This window comes from Parathielavia appendiculata, assembly GCF_033297405.1.
Source record: "Parathielavia appendiculata strain CBS 731.68 unplaced genomic scaffold N657scaffold_17, whole genome shotgun sequence".
NCBI lineage: Eukaryota > Fungi > Ascomycota > Sordariomycetes > Sordariales > Chaetomiaceae > Parathielavia > Parathielavia appendiculata.
Genome location: NW_026944236.1, coordinates 189,748 through 204,001, shown reverse-complemented (window position 1 = coordinate 204,001; position 14,254 = coordinate 189,748). Strand labels below are relative to the sequence as shown.

General features: G+C 55.9%; 6 protein-coding genes across 6 annotated transcripts; 3 read left to right on the top strand and 3 right to left on the bottom strand.

Annotated features, from left to right (window-relative positions):
* Positions 1-278: 278 nt before the first annotated feature.
* N657DRAFT_702006 (uncharacterized protein) lies at positions 279-1,288 on the top strand. The gene has a single exon (XM_062797361.1). The coding sequence runs from the start codon at positions 678-680 to the stop codon at positions 981-983; it is 306 nt and encodes a 101-aa protein (XP_062644144.1). The 5' UTR covers positions 279-677; the 3' UTR covers positions 984-1,288.
* A 74-nt stretch (positions 1,289-1,362) lies between these two features.
* Positions 1,363-2,862, bottom strand: N657DRAFT_649156 (uncharacterized protein). Its single transcript, XM_062793667.1, has one exon. It carries the CDS (start codon positions 2,807-2,809, stop codon positions 1,634-1,636), a length of 1,176 nt encoding a protein of 391 aa, XP_062644143.1. The 5' UTR covers positions 2,810-2,862; the 3' UTR covers positions 1,363-1,633.
* Positions 2,863-3,157: 295 nt separating this feature from the next.
* Positions 3,158-4,995, bottom strand: N657DRAFT_649153 (galactose-binding like protein). Its single transcript, XM_062793666.1, has 3 exons — positions 4,769-4,995; positions 3,875-4,238; positions 3,158-3,815 (listed from the first exon to the last, which is right to left on the bottom strand). Exons 1-3 carry the CDS (start codon positions 4,776-4,778, stop codon positions 3,278-3,280), a joined length of 912 nt encoding a protein of 303 aa, XP_062644142.1. The 5' UTR covers positions 4,779-4,995; the 3' UTR covers positions 3,158-3,277.
* Positions 4,996-5,102: 107 nt separating this feature from the next.
* Positions 5,103-7,719, top strand: N657DRAFT_649152 (DNA repair exonuclease). The gene is made up of 3 exons (XM_062793665.1): positions 5,103-5,299; positions 5,383-6,606; positions 6,664-7,719. Exons 1-3 carry the CDS (start codon positions 5,284-5,286, stop codon positions 7,608-7,610), a joined length of 2,187 nt encoding a protein of 728 aa, XP_062644141.1. The 5' UTR covers positions 5,103-5,283; the 3' UTR covers positions 7,611-7,719.
* Positions 7,720-8,105: 386 nt separating this feature from the next.
* On the top strand, positions 8,106-8,827 carry N657DRAFT_683716 (transcription initiation factor IID, TAF10 subunit; the record flags this gene model as incomplete). The annotated part of the gene is made up of 2 exons (XM_062796596.1): positions 8,106-8,282; positions 8,390-8,827. The coding sequence occupies 2 exons, from the start codon at positions 8,106-8,108 to the stop codon at positions 8,825-8,827; spliced, it is 615 nt and encodes a 204-aa protein (XP_062644140.1).
* Positions 8,828-9,444: 617 nt separating this feature from the next.
* Positions 9,445-10,034, bottom strand: N657DRAFT_658505 (mitochondrial ribosomal protein S19; the record flags this gene model as incomplete). The annotated part of the gene is made up of 3 exons (XM_062794904.1): positions 9,445-9,478; positions 9,581-9,760; positions 9,982-10,034. 3 exons carry the CDS (start codon positions 10,032-10,034, stop codon positions 9,445-9,447), a joined length of 267 nt encoding a protein of 88 aa, XP_062644139.1.
* Positions 10,035-14,254: the final 4,220 nt, after the last annotated feature.

Below are 14,254 nucleotides of genomic sequence, written 5' to 3'. Positions count from 1 at the left end.
CCAGCTCATTGTCGGGCAAGAAGGTGTTATGCTAATGACGAAGGAGATGTTGACCATGTGCATGATTCAGTTTGCCAAATTCATGTAGTAGCTTGGTAAGAGTACCGTGTTCCTCTCCGTGCACTATCCTCCTGGTGTCCTTCATTGCCGTGCTTCCTATAACCTGTCAACATGTCTCTTCGGCGTTCCTCGTAGGAGATGTGCCGGATGTGACGGCTTCGTCGACCCATTCTCGAGGTTAACAGTGGCAATGGACCTAGCCCATACAACAATTCTAATGCCGAACTACCGAACACCCCCGACTAGACTAGTAGGCACGGCAATCGGGCCGTTCGGATGTTGCAGGCCAGGATACTGGTAGTCGTTCGCATAAGCATGAGAGCCCTTGTCCTGGATTCGGAAACCGAGGTATCAGTGGAGAAAATTAGTGATTGTGGCACGTTCAGCAGGAAATCTGGTGAATCATGAATACGGATACTAAGAGATGGAATTTGAGACATGGATTAGCAGGAGTTGCCGTGTATGAAGACCATCGCAGCGCACCGTGGCGTGGTCAGTCGAAGGCTGACACACGAAAGCGGAGACGAACTCGACGTGGAAGGTCAGGATCCGGTGCTGAACCCCAAGACACTTGATGAACAGCAGACATCAGGCAGGAGCGGACAAGCGGAAAAAGTATGAAAGAAACAACGAGACAGCGGCCTTCGAGGGAGCAAAACCGTAAAGAATCCGTTCATCACAACAACCAGCATTTTCTTCCTCACGTCCCGAGCCCAGCCCAAGAGCGTAACGAAAAAAAAGAAAAGGGATGTAAAGCCGGTCAGACTTCCATCGATACCCACCCCGCCCAAGCGCCCGAAGGCAAGACCTCGGGAAAGCCGGGGTACAGATCATCGCCACTCTCTATACAGACCGCAGCACGAAAGCCGGCAGCCTGCCACCTTTGCAGGCAGAGCGAGAGTAAAAAAAGGATCTCACTGTAGGGTACCGAGGATATCGCTCATCAACCCGGGTGGGATCTGTGGCTCCTTTAGGGAACACAAATGGGGACAACTACTATAGAAATGATTCTCTGAAGTATTGTCGACATGAAGAAGAAAAGAGAAAAAGAAATCAAAAGGGTGAGAGGGCCGCGCTCATTATATAGAGCGAGGAGATGGTCTGTGCACGTCTGCAAATCTGCAGAAGCCCCACTTGCCCACAGTCCCCGCATGCAGAATTTTACAACGGATTTGGCGATGTTTGGACCCGCAAAAGATCTTGCCATGCAAGACCGCCAAAACTTATCCCTCGCCGCAGCTCTTCATCCTAAACAACAAGAAACGATGAGGCGGCTACATTGCGAGGGCAAATCAACGACGGTTTCTGGGTAGGTGTGGGAAAGGAGAGGGGTAACGGGTCAACTATCTGGTGGATGATGCCTGGTTGGGGGGTAAAGACAGCCGAGTTTAGCCCCCGACGTTCAGCTTGTTGCCCGCAATTAATTACACGTGCCCTGCGATGATCATGGACGGCTTCCAACCTCTGACGACCCCCAACGCTCAGCGGGCGACGGCTGGCTATCGAGACGTGCCTGATTAGAGGCAATCACAGAGCCCAGGTCTACCATCATCTATACCCAGCGCGTCAACCATTACTCAGCGTACAACCCTTCCTGCTCGATCCACCATCCCACCTCTGGTGGAACCATCAAGTCAAGCCTGTCCCAGTCCCTCTCCTTCGCCGCGGCCCGCGCGTAGGTACTGCTGATGACATCGGCACCGACCTTGCGCCCCCCAACCATCTCGATCCTGTCCCCCCAGTCTCTGCTTCCGCCGACCCTCTTCAACCCTTCGGCCCCCAACAGACCCTCGAGATATGCCGTCTGTTCCTCCGCCCCGCCCCACTCATCGTCCGTCCGCATCGTCACCCTCAGCTTTGCACGAAAGAAGAAGGGACCCAGTGCCCTGTGCATGGGCGTGATGGCCTCGACCTGGCCAGCGGAATCGGGAGAGGGACCGTAGTATTTTGGGTTGAAGATGCGAATCATCGTGTCGAAGCCAACGAGGAAGACCTGCTCTGTCTCTGTTTCGGTGTTGCCTTCGACCACGCCGTCCGCGTCTCGATCAGACTTCCCATTGTCACTATTGTAAAAAGCCAACTCAGCCAGCGCGGCGCTCTTTTCGTGGAAATAGGGCACTGTCGTGAGGCCGAGATCAACGCTCAATGTCTCCGTCTCTGTCTCCGTCTCCGTCCGGTTCGCTTTTTGCCCTTTCTGTCCGTCTTCATTTCCCTCCGAAGAAAGAACGGACTCGGTAACCTCGTGTTGGCATTGTGACGATACTAAAGCGCGTTGCAAATCCCCCGCAAAGGCCCACATCATCACCATGCGCTGGTCAAACGGCGCCGGCTTGACGGCCTTGTCGGCATTGTTGACGGACAGCAGCAGGAGCAGCCGCAGCCCGCTTACCCCCTCCCGGCCTTGCTTGCGTGTGAGGATATCATGGACCGCAGAAGTGGCCATGCGAAGGTGGGCGCGGGTCGGCGGGTTGAACGAGGAGTCAAGCACAATCAGGGTCCGCGGGCGGGCGCGGGGAGGGAGCGGCGCTGGCAGCTGACCATCGTCATGGCCGCCGCGGCACAGTGCCGGGGGTGCGGTGCAGACGATGGAGAATTTGGAGCCCGAGCTCTGGAACGACGAGAGAGCTCGGGTGAAGAAGTCGGCTATCGATCGGGTGGTGGAGGAGGCTGGGGCCTGAGGAGGCATCGACGAGTGCCCACTTCTGGGAAAGTCATTGGGAGAACCCATCAAGTCATTGACGTCTTCCATTTGTACTCTGCCACAAGATCGCATGAGGTCCTTTCGATCCGTTAGTTGAAGGCGCGGCGGGGCAGCTTGTCCGTGATTATGTCATTGCCGAGAGCCGAGCCGGAGCGCGGGTCCGAACATTTGAGGTTCCGTATCGGTCCCGAGGGGTTGCCCTCCGGCAGGGTCAGGTAAGCGCATAACATCAACAGCCTAGGTTACTACCCAATACTGCATATCCCTGAACATCTAACCTGCTGTGAATAGACCCCTGGTTGCTAATCTGGCGAGTCGAACCGTATTGTACAACTAATGTCGCGATGGAAAGCCTGCAAGTATAAACTCCCCATAACGAAGGGTATCATCGATACAGACAAACCGGCCCAAGTCCTCCAGACGCCTATGCAATGCACAAGTCCGATATCATGCCATACCCTCTAAGAGACAGGCTCACCCTTAATGTCCCCAACACCAGCACCAAGAAAAGGCCGTCTACCGGATCACCGGCTCGCGCATCGAATCCCCAAAATTGGACATGGAAATAGGGTGGCGCTCAAAGGCATCCAGCAGCTCTTGAAACGACTCGTCCTGCCGGTCCTGCGCGGCCAGCACACTGCCGAGATGCTCGTCCAGATCAGTGCTCAGGGCGTGGGTCGCCGGCTCGCATGCAGCAGTGCTGCCGCCTAGCGACTGGTCGTCCAGGGCGTAGATCTTGATGCCGCGAATGTGAGTGTCCTTGCCGTTCTGGTGGTTCTCTTTGATGTGCATCTGTACCATCCAGCAGCACAGCGAGTGGCCGTCGGCGCCGCCGCCGCTGTCGGCGATGGGGACGTCCTGCCACCCCACAGGGTTGGTGAGAGGGACCTCTGCGAATTGAATTAGGTCGTGGTGGCCGGTGCCGGCGTAGAAGACGATGTGGGTGGGCGTGTACGACTCGTCCTGGTTGTAGTCGACGTAGAAGCGGATTGTGCGGATCTCCACGCGGCGGAGAAAGTGAATCGTGAGAAGGTGCGGCTGTTGGCCATCCGATCTGGAAAGGGTGATGAGCAATATGCGGCGGTATAAAAAGCAGGAGGAAACAAAACTTACTGCCAGTACTTATCGAGGTCCTCGCTGAGCAACTCGGCCACGCCATTCCCCGGTCTGTGGCTGCTGACGCCGAAGTGGGCAAGGTTGTTGATTTCCTTCAGCCCCAAAGCTGCCGGATTGAATGCGTGATCCTGCTCTTCAGCCTCGGATCCGGGATGTTCTTCATCGTCTTCCTCATCGTCGTCCATCTCGTCGCCCATCTCGTCGCCCATCTCCGCAGTTACAACGTCGCCAAGCAGTTCATCGTCACCCTCTCCCACCCCAAGTCCTCCTCCCAAGCGCTCCTCGCCAATCCTCTCGTAACTTTCACGGATGCCACGGAGGTACTCGTCGTACGACATAACGTCGTGGTCTCCCATGGTGACTGTAAGGGATGAACACCGGAAATTAGTCAGTGCTATAACTTCGTCGAGATCGGAAATGCCCAGCTGTAGTCCCTCAAAAAACAGCAGCCTTGTTTTCTTGCTCGTAGACGATGGGGTCAAGCTTGTAAAAGCCTCGGCGGGTGTTCAGGTCCGTGTTGGGATCCAGCTCTCCAAGAACCTGCCTTGGCGCCCCAAACCAGCGAGCCAGCGCGGCGCTCATTGTGACAGCCAAAAGAAAGAAGTATGTAAGGAGCGATAAAGGGGTTAAGCAAAAGGTGTGTCGGTAAAAGGAATGAAAGCATACGGCAAACCTCCCAGGAAGGATGTTGACCAGGGCGACTGTCAAGGAAATTGGTGCTGCAAGGAATGAACGCTCAGCATGAAAGCAGAACATCATGGAAAGGCTCAGGTGATCAGATGAGTGATGCAGAAAAAAGAGCCGAAACGAAGTGGTATAACGCCGAGAGCCGATGAGGCCAAGTGAGTGGCAACGGCTGGTAGAGATCGCCGGGATTGGAGAGGCACTTACACCGGGGCATGGCAGCGAGATGTGCAACGGCAGAACAGCAGGCAGCAGCTCTTTTTGTAAACCTGCTTAAGGTACCAGGTCGAGGAAGAGCTCGCGCAATCGTGACCGGAGCTTGCTTAACCTAGCAGCTTACGGTGTTTTACTTGTCGTTGGGGACATTGGCCAAACTGTACCGTGAGCATGGCATATTACCAGTATTGTGAAGCTGCAATGGTCCGGTGTTTGCGTTGATCTGAGAACAGCAACCAAACAGATCTCCAGCTTGTGGATCTCCCTGGTCCTTCCAGATATGGGAGCCCCACTCCATCAATTCTGCCGCTTTACACCCGTCTGAGTGAAGCCCAATTCCTGGGCCAGCACATGTGACAGCGTGCTGAAGTCGCGCGTCAGGGTCGATCAATCACGCGTTGCAGGCCCACTTCTTCTGAGCAGACAACGCCAGCGACCACTCCTCCCAGACACATCACCAGCCAATACACATCACACTGCATGACTTCATCCGGGGCGCCTTGAAAATGCCAGAAGATTCAGGTGGGTTCTCTGTCTCCCATTGTCCTTTCACTTCGAGGGATTCTCAAAGCAGGCCTCCGAGATGTTGCTGATATATTCTGTAGATTCGGACACGATCCGTATCCTGGTCTCGTCCGATAACCATGTCGGCTTCGAGGAGCGAGACCCCATCCGCAAGAATGACAGCTGGCGGACATTTGACGAGATTATGCAGCTCGCCCGCACCCAGGACGTCGACATGGTGCTCCTCGGCGGCGACCTCTTCCACGACAACAAGCCATCGCGCAAGTCCATGTATCAGGTCATGCGCTCTCTCCGAAAGAACTGCCTTGGCATGAAACCGTGCGAGCTCGAATTTCTCAGCGATGCCGCCGAAGTCTTCGAGGGCGCCTTCCCCCATGTCAACTACCAAGATCCCGACATCAACATCTCCATCCCGGTCTTCTCGATCCACGGCAACCACGACGATCCGAGCGGCGACGGCCACTACTGTTCCCTCGACCTGCTGCAGGTGGCTGGATTGGTCAACTACTTTGGCCGTGTTCCCGAGGCCGACAACATCCACGTGAAGCCGATACTGCTGCAAAAAGGGAAAACCAAGCTGGCCCTGTACGGCTTGAGCAACGTACGGGATGAGCGCATGCATCGCACCTTCCGTGACAACAAGGTCAAGTTCTACCGACCAAGCCAGCAGAAGGAGGACTTCTTCAATCTTCTGGCGGTACACCAGAACCATTACGCCCACACCCCGACCAGTTACCTGCCCGAGAACATGCTGCCGGAGTTTCTCAACCTTGTTGTCTGGGGCCACGAACACGAGTGTCTCATTGACCCGACGAAGAATGCGGAGACGGGGTTTTACGTTATGCAGCCGGGTTCGTCGGTGGCTACCTCTCTTGTTCCCGGCGAGGCTGTGACCAAGCACGTTGCCATTCTCAGTATCACCGGCAAATCCTTTGAGGTGGAGAAGATCCCTCTCAGGACGGTTCGGCCGTTTGTCACTCGGGAGATTGTGCTGGCCAACGACAAGCGCTTCAAGGGGTTGGAGAAGAAACAGGACAACCGCCAGGACGTCACGAAACGGCTGATGCTGGTTGTCGAGGAGATGATTGAGGAGGCCAATGCAGCCTGGCGATCGATTCACGGCGAGGTGGACGAGGATGAGCGCCAACCGCTGCCTCTGATTCGCCTCAAAGTGGAATACACGGCACCCGAGGGCGCCGAGTACGAAGTCGAGAATCCACAGCGTTTTTCCAACCGGTTTGCAGGCAAGGTGGCAAACCAAAACGATGTCGTCTATTTCTACCGCAAGAAGGTTACAGCATCAAGTGAGTGGTGCCGCTGTACATGCGAGGGTTGAACCACCACAGACTAATTTTGTGCAGGGAAAGTTAATGTTAGAGGAGAACTCCCAGCGAGCGTGGCAGAGGTTTTCGGATCCACCGACGACGTGGTCAAAGTCGATACCCTGGTGCAGGAGTTTTTCGCCCAGCAGTCGCTCAAGATCCTTCCGCAAGCGCCATTCGGAGACGCCGTCAACCAATTCGTCAGCAAAGACGACAGACACGCAGTCGAGATGTTTGTCATGGACTCGCTGTCTACCCAAGTCAAGGGTCTGCTGCAACTGGAGGACGACAAGATCACGGAAGGCCTGGATGCCCACATCGACGATTTCCGAAAAGTCATGGAGAAGAGCTTTGTCTCGGGTAAGAATAAGCAGGCGCGGCGCAAGAAGCGGTTCAAGGAGAAGCCCGATGGCTGGGACTCGGATGTGGACGGGCACTGGACAGCGCGGCCAGAAGCCATCGAAGAAGTCCCTGCGTCGCCCGAGCCGGCCAACGGTGGACGCAGCCGAGCAGGACCGACGTCAGGAGTCACATTCAGCGATGATGATGACGACTTATTCGTCGGTGATGTGCCTTCAGTACAAGAAGCTCCGGCGAAGCGTGGGGTGGCAACGACAAGGACGACGAAGAAGGCGGCCCCGGCCGTGAAAGCAGCACCGCCCGCCAAGAAGGCAGCCACAGCGAGGAAGGCTCCAGCACGGGGTCGGAGGAAAGCGAACCCTTTCCAGGACAGCGACGAGGAGGACGAGGACGAGGATGTAATCATGGATGATGATGATATGAAGCCAGAGCCCCCGGCAAGACCACCTACTCGGTCGACCCGAACAACTCGTGGCGCTGCTGCCAAAACTCGCCAGACGACACTGAACTTCTCGCAATCACAAAAGCCGAAGGCGTCGCACAAGGCTATTGAGATAAGTGATGACGAGATTTCGGAGGACGATGCCTTCGAGTCGATGCCGGCCACGCGAAGCAGGCGGCGATAGCAGGGCTTGGAGCTGGCTGCGCGAGTACCTGGCCATTAGGATTGCTTTGTACAGAGCTTTGGATGACGGAGAAGGGTAACATAGTCGTTATCTGAGTCCAATCTGCCGTATGCTGTTTTCTTGAATTTTGTAAGCGGCCATTGATCTGCCGCGGGGACCGTTGACGTTGATGCGACCTTTCCAGCCCTGAACACCAGCCCTGGCGTAATGCACGATACCGTCCTATGCCACCTGCAACCAGTCAACACCTCTTCCAAAGTTTTCGCCAGCCCAAGAATCTCGATTCTCAAATCCCCGTTCAAAACAGCGTGATACCCGACCTCTGCTAACCGTGATCACGTGACTATCTGTGCCGACTTGAGCTTTGGACCCTCACTCCCACTTCAACCTCTGCCAGCTTGCAACATTATTTCCTGCTGGTTCAGGAAACCGCAGCACACCAACTTTGAGCGTTTAATGATGGCAACCAATCCTCCGACAAATAACGCAGAGCAAATGGCGGCCCCAGCAGCAACCGCCCCAAACGGCACACAGCCGACGGGCGAGCCATCATCCGGCAAGAATGCGAGTGTGAGTGCTGCAGTGCTCGCGGCGCCCGAACCCAAGTTACCGACGCGGAAAGACACCTCGCTCAAGGAGTTTATGAACAAGATGGACGACTACGCCCCGATCGTACGTCCTTCCTCATCCCCTGCCCTGCCCTTCCCCAACGTCCCTCTGTGTGAAAATCTCCCCTGTTCTTAGCATGATGCTGACTCGCTCTTTTTCTGGGCGCGCAGATTCCTGACGCCGTAACAAACTACTACATGACCCGCGCCGGCCTGCCCCCGCCCCCGCAGACCGACCCGCGCCTGGCGCGACTCTTGGCCCTGGCGACGCAGAAGTTCATCGCTGACATCGCCGCCGACGCATACCAATACTCTCGGATCCGCGCGAGCAACACCAATGCCAACAACCCGATGGGAAATCTTGGTGCTGCCGCCGGGTTCCCTATCCCGGGCCAGCCGGCGGGTAGCCAGCCTGGCGGCGGCGGCAGTGGCGGCAAGGGGGACCAGGGTGGTCGTGCTGGTGGGGCGCCGTTGGGGATTCAGAGGCCTGGCTATGGCGGTGGTGGGCAGGGTGGCAGTCAGAACAGGACGGTCTTGACCATGGAGGATTTGGGAATGGCCGTGGGGGAGTTTGGGGTCAATGTCAAGAGGAGTGAGTTTTACCGTTAGGTGAGGGAGGTGTGGAGGCTTTTTTTTGGTTTGGGTATTTCGCGAGGGGAGGGATGGGGTGGATGGCGTCCACATGGGTTTGGGTCGCTTTGCTGGCCCATTTGCAACGTCACCCTAGTGGTTTTTCCCCCTTGGAGGTTAGTGATCGCTGGAAGGGTCCGGCATATCATATCTTGGGGCTAAGGCGTTGGAGGCTGGCTTTTGGCGTTCATACTCGGGGGAATGGGCAGTTTCAGGGAACAGAAACCCAATAGATTCGGCATTCTTTTTTCTGGACAATAACGATACTTCATAAGATTCGGTGTAGTCTCTCTTGTCTATCCTTGTGTTGATCCCCAGTTTCAGCGTCCTTCCCATGCACGGCCCGTGGAGTGCCTGTGCAAACCAGTCCCCGGCTCCCTTTGCAAATTGCGAAAAAGAGCCTGGGCCATGGTTTCCGGTGCCAACTCCCACCAGGGTTGGTAATGCGCATTGAACCTTGCGCTCGAGCAATCCCCTTCTTCCCATGCCCTATTGTTACAGTGATTGTACAATGAAGCCAAGGCTCTCCCTGCCATGGTCCCCTCAGGTCCGGGTATCTTCGGTTGCGTCGTTCCTACGACAAACAAGCCTCCTCTTTATTTTTTGTTCCAGATAAACGCCTTCCGTGTCCTGCAGCGTGCACCGGAATTGTCAACAAGCGTATTCCCGGCAAAGGAGCCCTTCATCGCAGCGAACGGAACGGGTGCAGGGAGTCAGGGACATGTTGCATACGGAGAGAACTCGCCGAGCTTGTGGCCCACCATCTCCTCGGTAATGGTCACGTCATGGTAGACCTTGCCGTTGTGCACCTGGAACTTGAGTCCAACGAAATTTGGCAGGATGGTCGCTGATCGGGCCTGGGTCCGGATTGGTGCCGCCTTCTTTCCTGGCTCGGGCCGCACGATGGGAAGACTATGGCAGCGCACAATTGTCAGAGCGGTTCGGCGGTCGGACGGTAACGGGCGCGACCGGGGTTTGGAGGCTGGAAGAAATGGTTTCTGAGAAGACAGGTTGAGGGGGTTTCTTACGGGACAATATGTGGCCCTGAACGAAACGGTAGTTAGTTATGGGTTTAGAAGCCTGCAGGGCGTGGTTTTGGGGCCGGGCTTGAGTGGGAGTTGGGAAGCAGAAACAGGGCAATACCTTTCCAGACCGACCGTTTCAGCAAACACCGCGTCGGCTGCATGGCGGGCAACGCAGAAGTTCAAGACGTTTTGGCGCTTCTGCACGAGGTCCTTTTTGCGTGGACGGGCTTGGTTGAGATAGGCGCTTCACAATAGTCCCAAGTTCACGAAAATCGGAGGTCCCGCGACAAAGTGGGGCACAGATCCAGTCTCACGTGCATCCTATCAGCTGGTCAGTGCTTATACGGAGCTCAACGGAGTTAACGCTTCGTTGGTTTGCTGTGATTGGTTTGTTTGGCCGAGCTCGAATCCTCGGATGTCGCATCTAGGGATGGAAATGAAGATTTCAAACTACGAAAATTCAAAAATATCGGAATGAATTCATTTTTGGTCTCTGTTGAAACAGCTTAGCGAAATGAAATGTAAGTCGTATTGTTGGAAAGCCAACAGCCACGAATTTACCGCACCGTAGCAATTGGATACTAAAAGATGGGCAGCTGCTCAAATCCTAGTGTCTGTGTTGTTCCAAAGTTGCAGGCCTCTTCCTGATCCGAGAATCCTGGTGCTAAGCCATTAGTCACCCCTGAACTGCCCTCCCTAACTACTTGCCAAATCCAATACGTATAGCTATCGAAATGATTAGAGAACTTATTTTATTATTTCCTACGCCGATAAGCCCACAGGCGCGCCGGTCCCTCTACTGCTATATATAAAGGAAACCGTATCGTATATGTAACGGGCTGGGCCCGGTGCGAGCCTCGGCGACTCTCGGCCAATACCAAGACCCCTGATGAGGCTATTCCCACTCGCCCCACAGCCCACCGAACCTTCTAGCAACGCGCTCAGACCAGCGCGCCGACGAGGATAAGTATGCTTGCGAGCTACCAGAGTCTGTCGTCTCTCCTTTTCTTCTCCAAGTTCAGTGTACTCGTAGAGTCGTCATCAGCTAGTTGCAATATACTGCCTGAGACCGTTACAGTATAAGTCAGATAAAAACCTCTCTCCTCCACTTCGCAGCCACTATATATGAATCCAGCATACTACAAAAGAGAGGAGGCCCTTTGCCAGCCTCTGGAGCCTTCTAGCCCTCTGCTATTTCTAGCTCTTGTCACGGCGATTGCGCCGTGCCTGCCAGGACCCATGGGTGGAACCCGGCATGTGGAAAGCACGGGCCCCTGTGGGTTGAAGATTCTGCACCTCGCTGCCGCGAGATCTGTTCGTAGCTCCTCGAGCTACGTCTTGACAATCAAGCCTGCCCGTACCTGACGGAATAGAGCCCAGATTGTAGCTTAGCACGAATACAACTGCCATTGGACTATCAGCCTGTCCCGCCCGTGACATTACGTAGCTCCTCCCCATTAGCCGATCGTCTCCAATACGATGGCTACCCGCCCGGAACCTCCTGCGAATCCCGATAACGCGACAGACTTGACCGCGCATGTCAGCGAGCATCCCGAACGCTGGATGTTTTACCTGAGGAATATGGACGCGTACGCGGCCTCTCTGGAGAAGGAGAACGCCACCCTCCGTGCTGCTGCCTGCGATTACGACGCTACCGTCTCGTCCCTCCAGACCAAAATCACGAAACGCGATGCGATCATCGGCTATCAGAAGGAACAGCTGAGCGACCAGAACCGCGAAAATATCCAGAGGATCACCCAGCTCGAGGTTAAAAATGCCCAACTCCTCGCCGCTGCTACTCCCGCCGAGCATACCCCGCCGACCGAACCTGCATCTGTCACTGAACCCCTCGCCGAGCCCCTCGCAAGTACTGCTCCGGGAACACCTACGCCTGCTCCTGCCTCATATGCCGGATCCACCCTCATCAGTGAACGACTCCCAGACCCAGACAAATTCGATGGTTCCCGCGTAGACCTCCGACGCTTTACACAGCAGATCTACGGCAAGCTGATCGCCAATGCCGACCGATTTCCGACTTCTCCTGCCCGTCTGACATACGTTGCTGGTCGACTGACCGGAAAGGCGTACCAGCTGATGCTACCTAAGATCGCCTACGGACTCCCCCAGTTCCCCGACTACCCCGATATGCTCGCCTACCTGGAAGCTGCCTTCGGCGACCCCGACCGCGTGCAGAATGCGCAGAACAAGCTGTACCAACTCAAGCAGAGAAACGATGACTTTAGCACCTACTTCTCTGAGTTCCAACGCCTTGCCCTTGAAGGAGAGATGTCTGAAGAGGGCCTGACGCCCCTGCTGTTCCAAGGCATCTCGCGGGAGCTACAGGACATGCTCCTACACAACCCATCCCCGTCTCGCCAGTTCCGAGCTTACGCTCAACACCTCCAGAGCCTCGACAACCGGTACCGTCAACACCAGAAGCAAGTCAACCGTACCAGGCCCAACCACACCGCGCGAGCACCTGCGCCAGCCACCTCCCCCAGAACAACCCCTGAAGCACCGAGAAGTGAATCCCCGCACCCTACCAGAAGCCAGCACCAGGGCGACCCCATGGACCTGAGCGCGCAGCGCACGCCCCGACCGAATGGGCGGAGGGAACGAGGAGAGTGCTACCGGTGCGGGTCGAAGGACCACCGGGTCGCGCTCTGCCCAGAACCTGACACGCGTCCCCACATACAAGCCCGCACCGCCAGAACCGAACGCCCTTTCAGCCCCGACACCGACAGATCTCTAAGCCCGCCACCTAGCCTCCCAGCGTCGGTAAACGGCGCGAGTCTGGGTTAAGTCGCCCCCAGACTCTGACTCCCTGCGCGAATGGAGTGCCGACACCAAACGATGACGGGTGTTCGAGCTCTACGCCACCCCAACCGACTGGAACCACTCTAAGGAAAAAAGCTATCCGGACACTACGAATCTCTGCCGCATCTGTACGAGGTCTCTCTATCCGCGAGGAGGAGGACCTACGATCAAACCTGATGATCCTGCCTGTTACCCTAGAGAGTGGGAAGCAACGGCTACCCACTTACGCCCTGACCGACACTGGAGCCCAAGGGAAGGGCTTCATCGACCAGAGCTGGGCTGAGGCCCACGAGCTACCCCTCAAAAAGCTGCGAAGACCGTTCGCGTTGGAGGTCTTCGATGGCCGTTCGGCCGAAAGTGGGAACGTCACCCACTATGCAGCCATTGGCATGAGAGTTGCCGATCATTACGAGAAAGAGATCAAACTCTATGTGACGCAACTGGCCTACTATCCCGTCGTCTTAGGTATGCCGTGGCTGAAGGAGCATGACCCGAGAGTCGGTTTTGCGAGCCATACATTCACCTTCGAGAGCGACTACTGCCGAGCGAACTGTAACACCCCAAGTCGACCGACCAGGATCAAAGCCTTACATGACGTGCCAGAGAGAGCTCGCCCAAGCTATCTACCTCCACGTCCCGCCGGGCTGGAGAACGTCAACATCGCGGTCGTATCCCTCCGAGCATGCTCAGCGTACATCCGCAAAGGTTATAAAGTGTTCTCTGTCACGATCGAAGACATTGATCGCCAGCTGTCCCTGCCTGAACAACCAGACTTGACGAAACTGCTCCCGCCCGAGCTCCTGGACTTCCAGGACGTTTTCTCTCCTAAGGAAGCCGACAAGCTGCCACCGCACCGACCGTACGACCACGATATCAAGCTGATCGAGGGCAAGACCCCGCCCTTTGGACCGCTGTACGCTATGTCTCGCACTGAACTGCAAGCCCTGAAGGCTTGGCTGGAGGAGAACCTGAGGAAGGGATTCATCCGCCCAAGCGCCTCTGCTGCTGCATCGCCCGTCTTGTTTGTCAAGAAGCCAGATGGAAGCCTCCGCTTCTGCGTCGACTACCGGGGCCTGAACAACATCTCGGTCAAGGACCGCTACCCGCTACCCCTGACGAAAGAATCCCTGAACAACCTGAAGGGAATGAAGTATTTCACCAAGATCGACATCATCTCCGCGTTCAACAATATCCGGATCAAGGAGGGCCAAGAGTACCTCACCGCATTTCGAACGAGGTTTGGCCTCTATGAATCATTGGTTATGCCATTCGGGATGACCGGAGCCCCTGCTACATTCCAACGGTTTATCAACGACACGCTGCGAGAGCATCTAGACGTCTTCTGCACCGCGTACCTCGACGATATCCTGATCTACAGTCGCACTAGAGAGGGGCACCTGAGTCATGTCCGCAAAGTCCTGACAGCCCTGAGAAGAGCCGGCCTGTATGCCAAGATCCAGAAGTGCGAGTTCTTCAAGGAAGAAACGACTTTCCTAGGAGTCATTGTCGGTCGCCACGGCATCCGGATGGACCCCAAGAAGGTACAGACAATCAGAGACTGGAA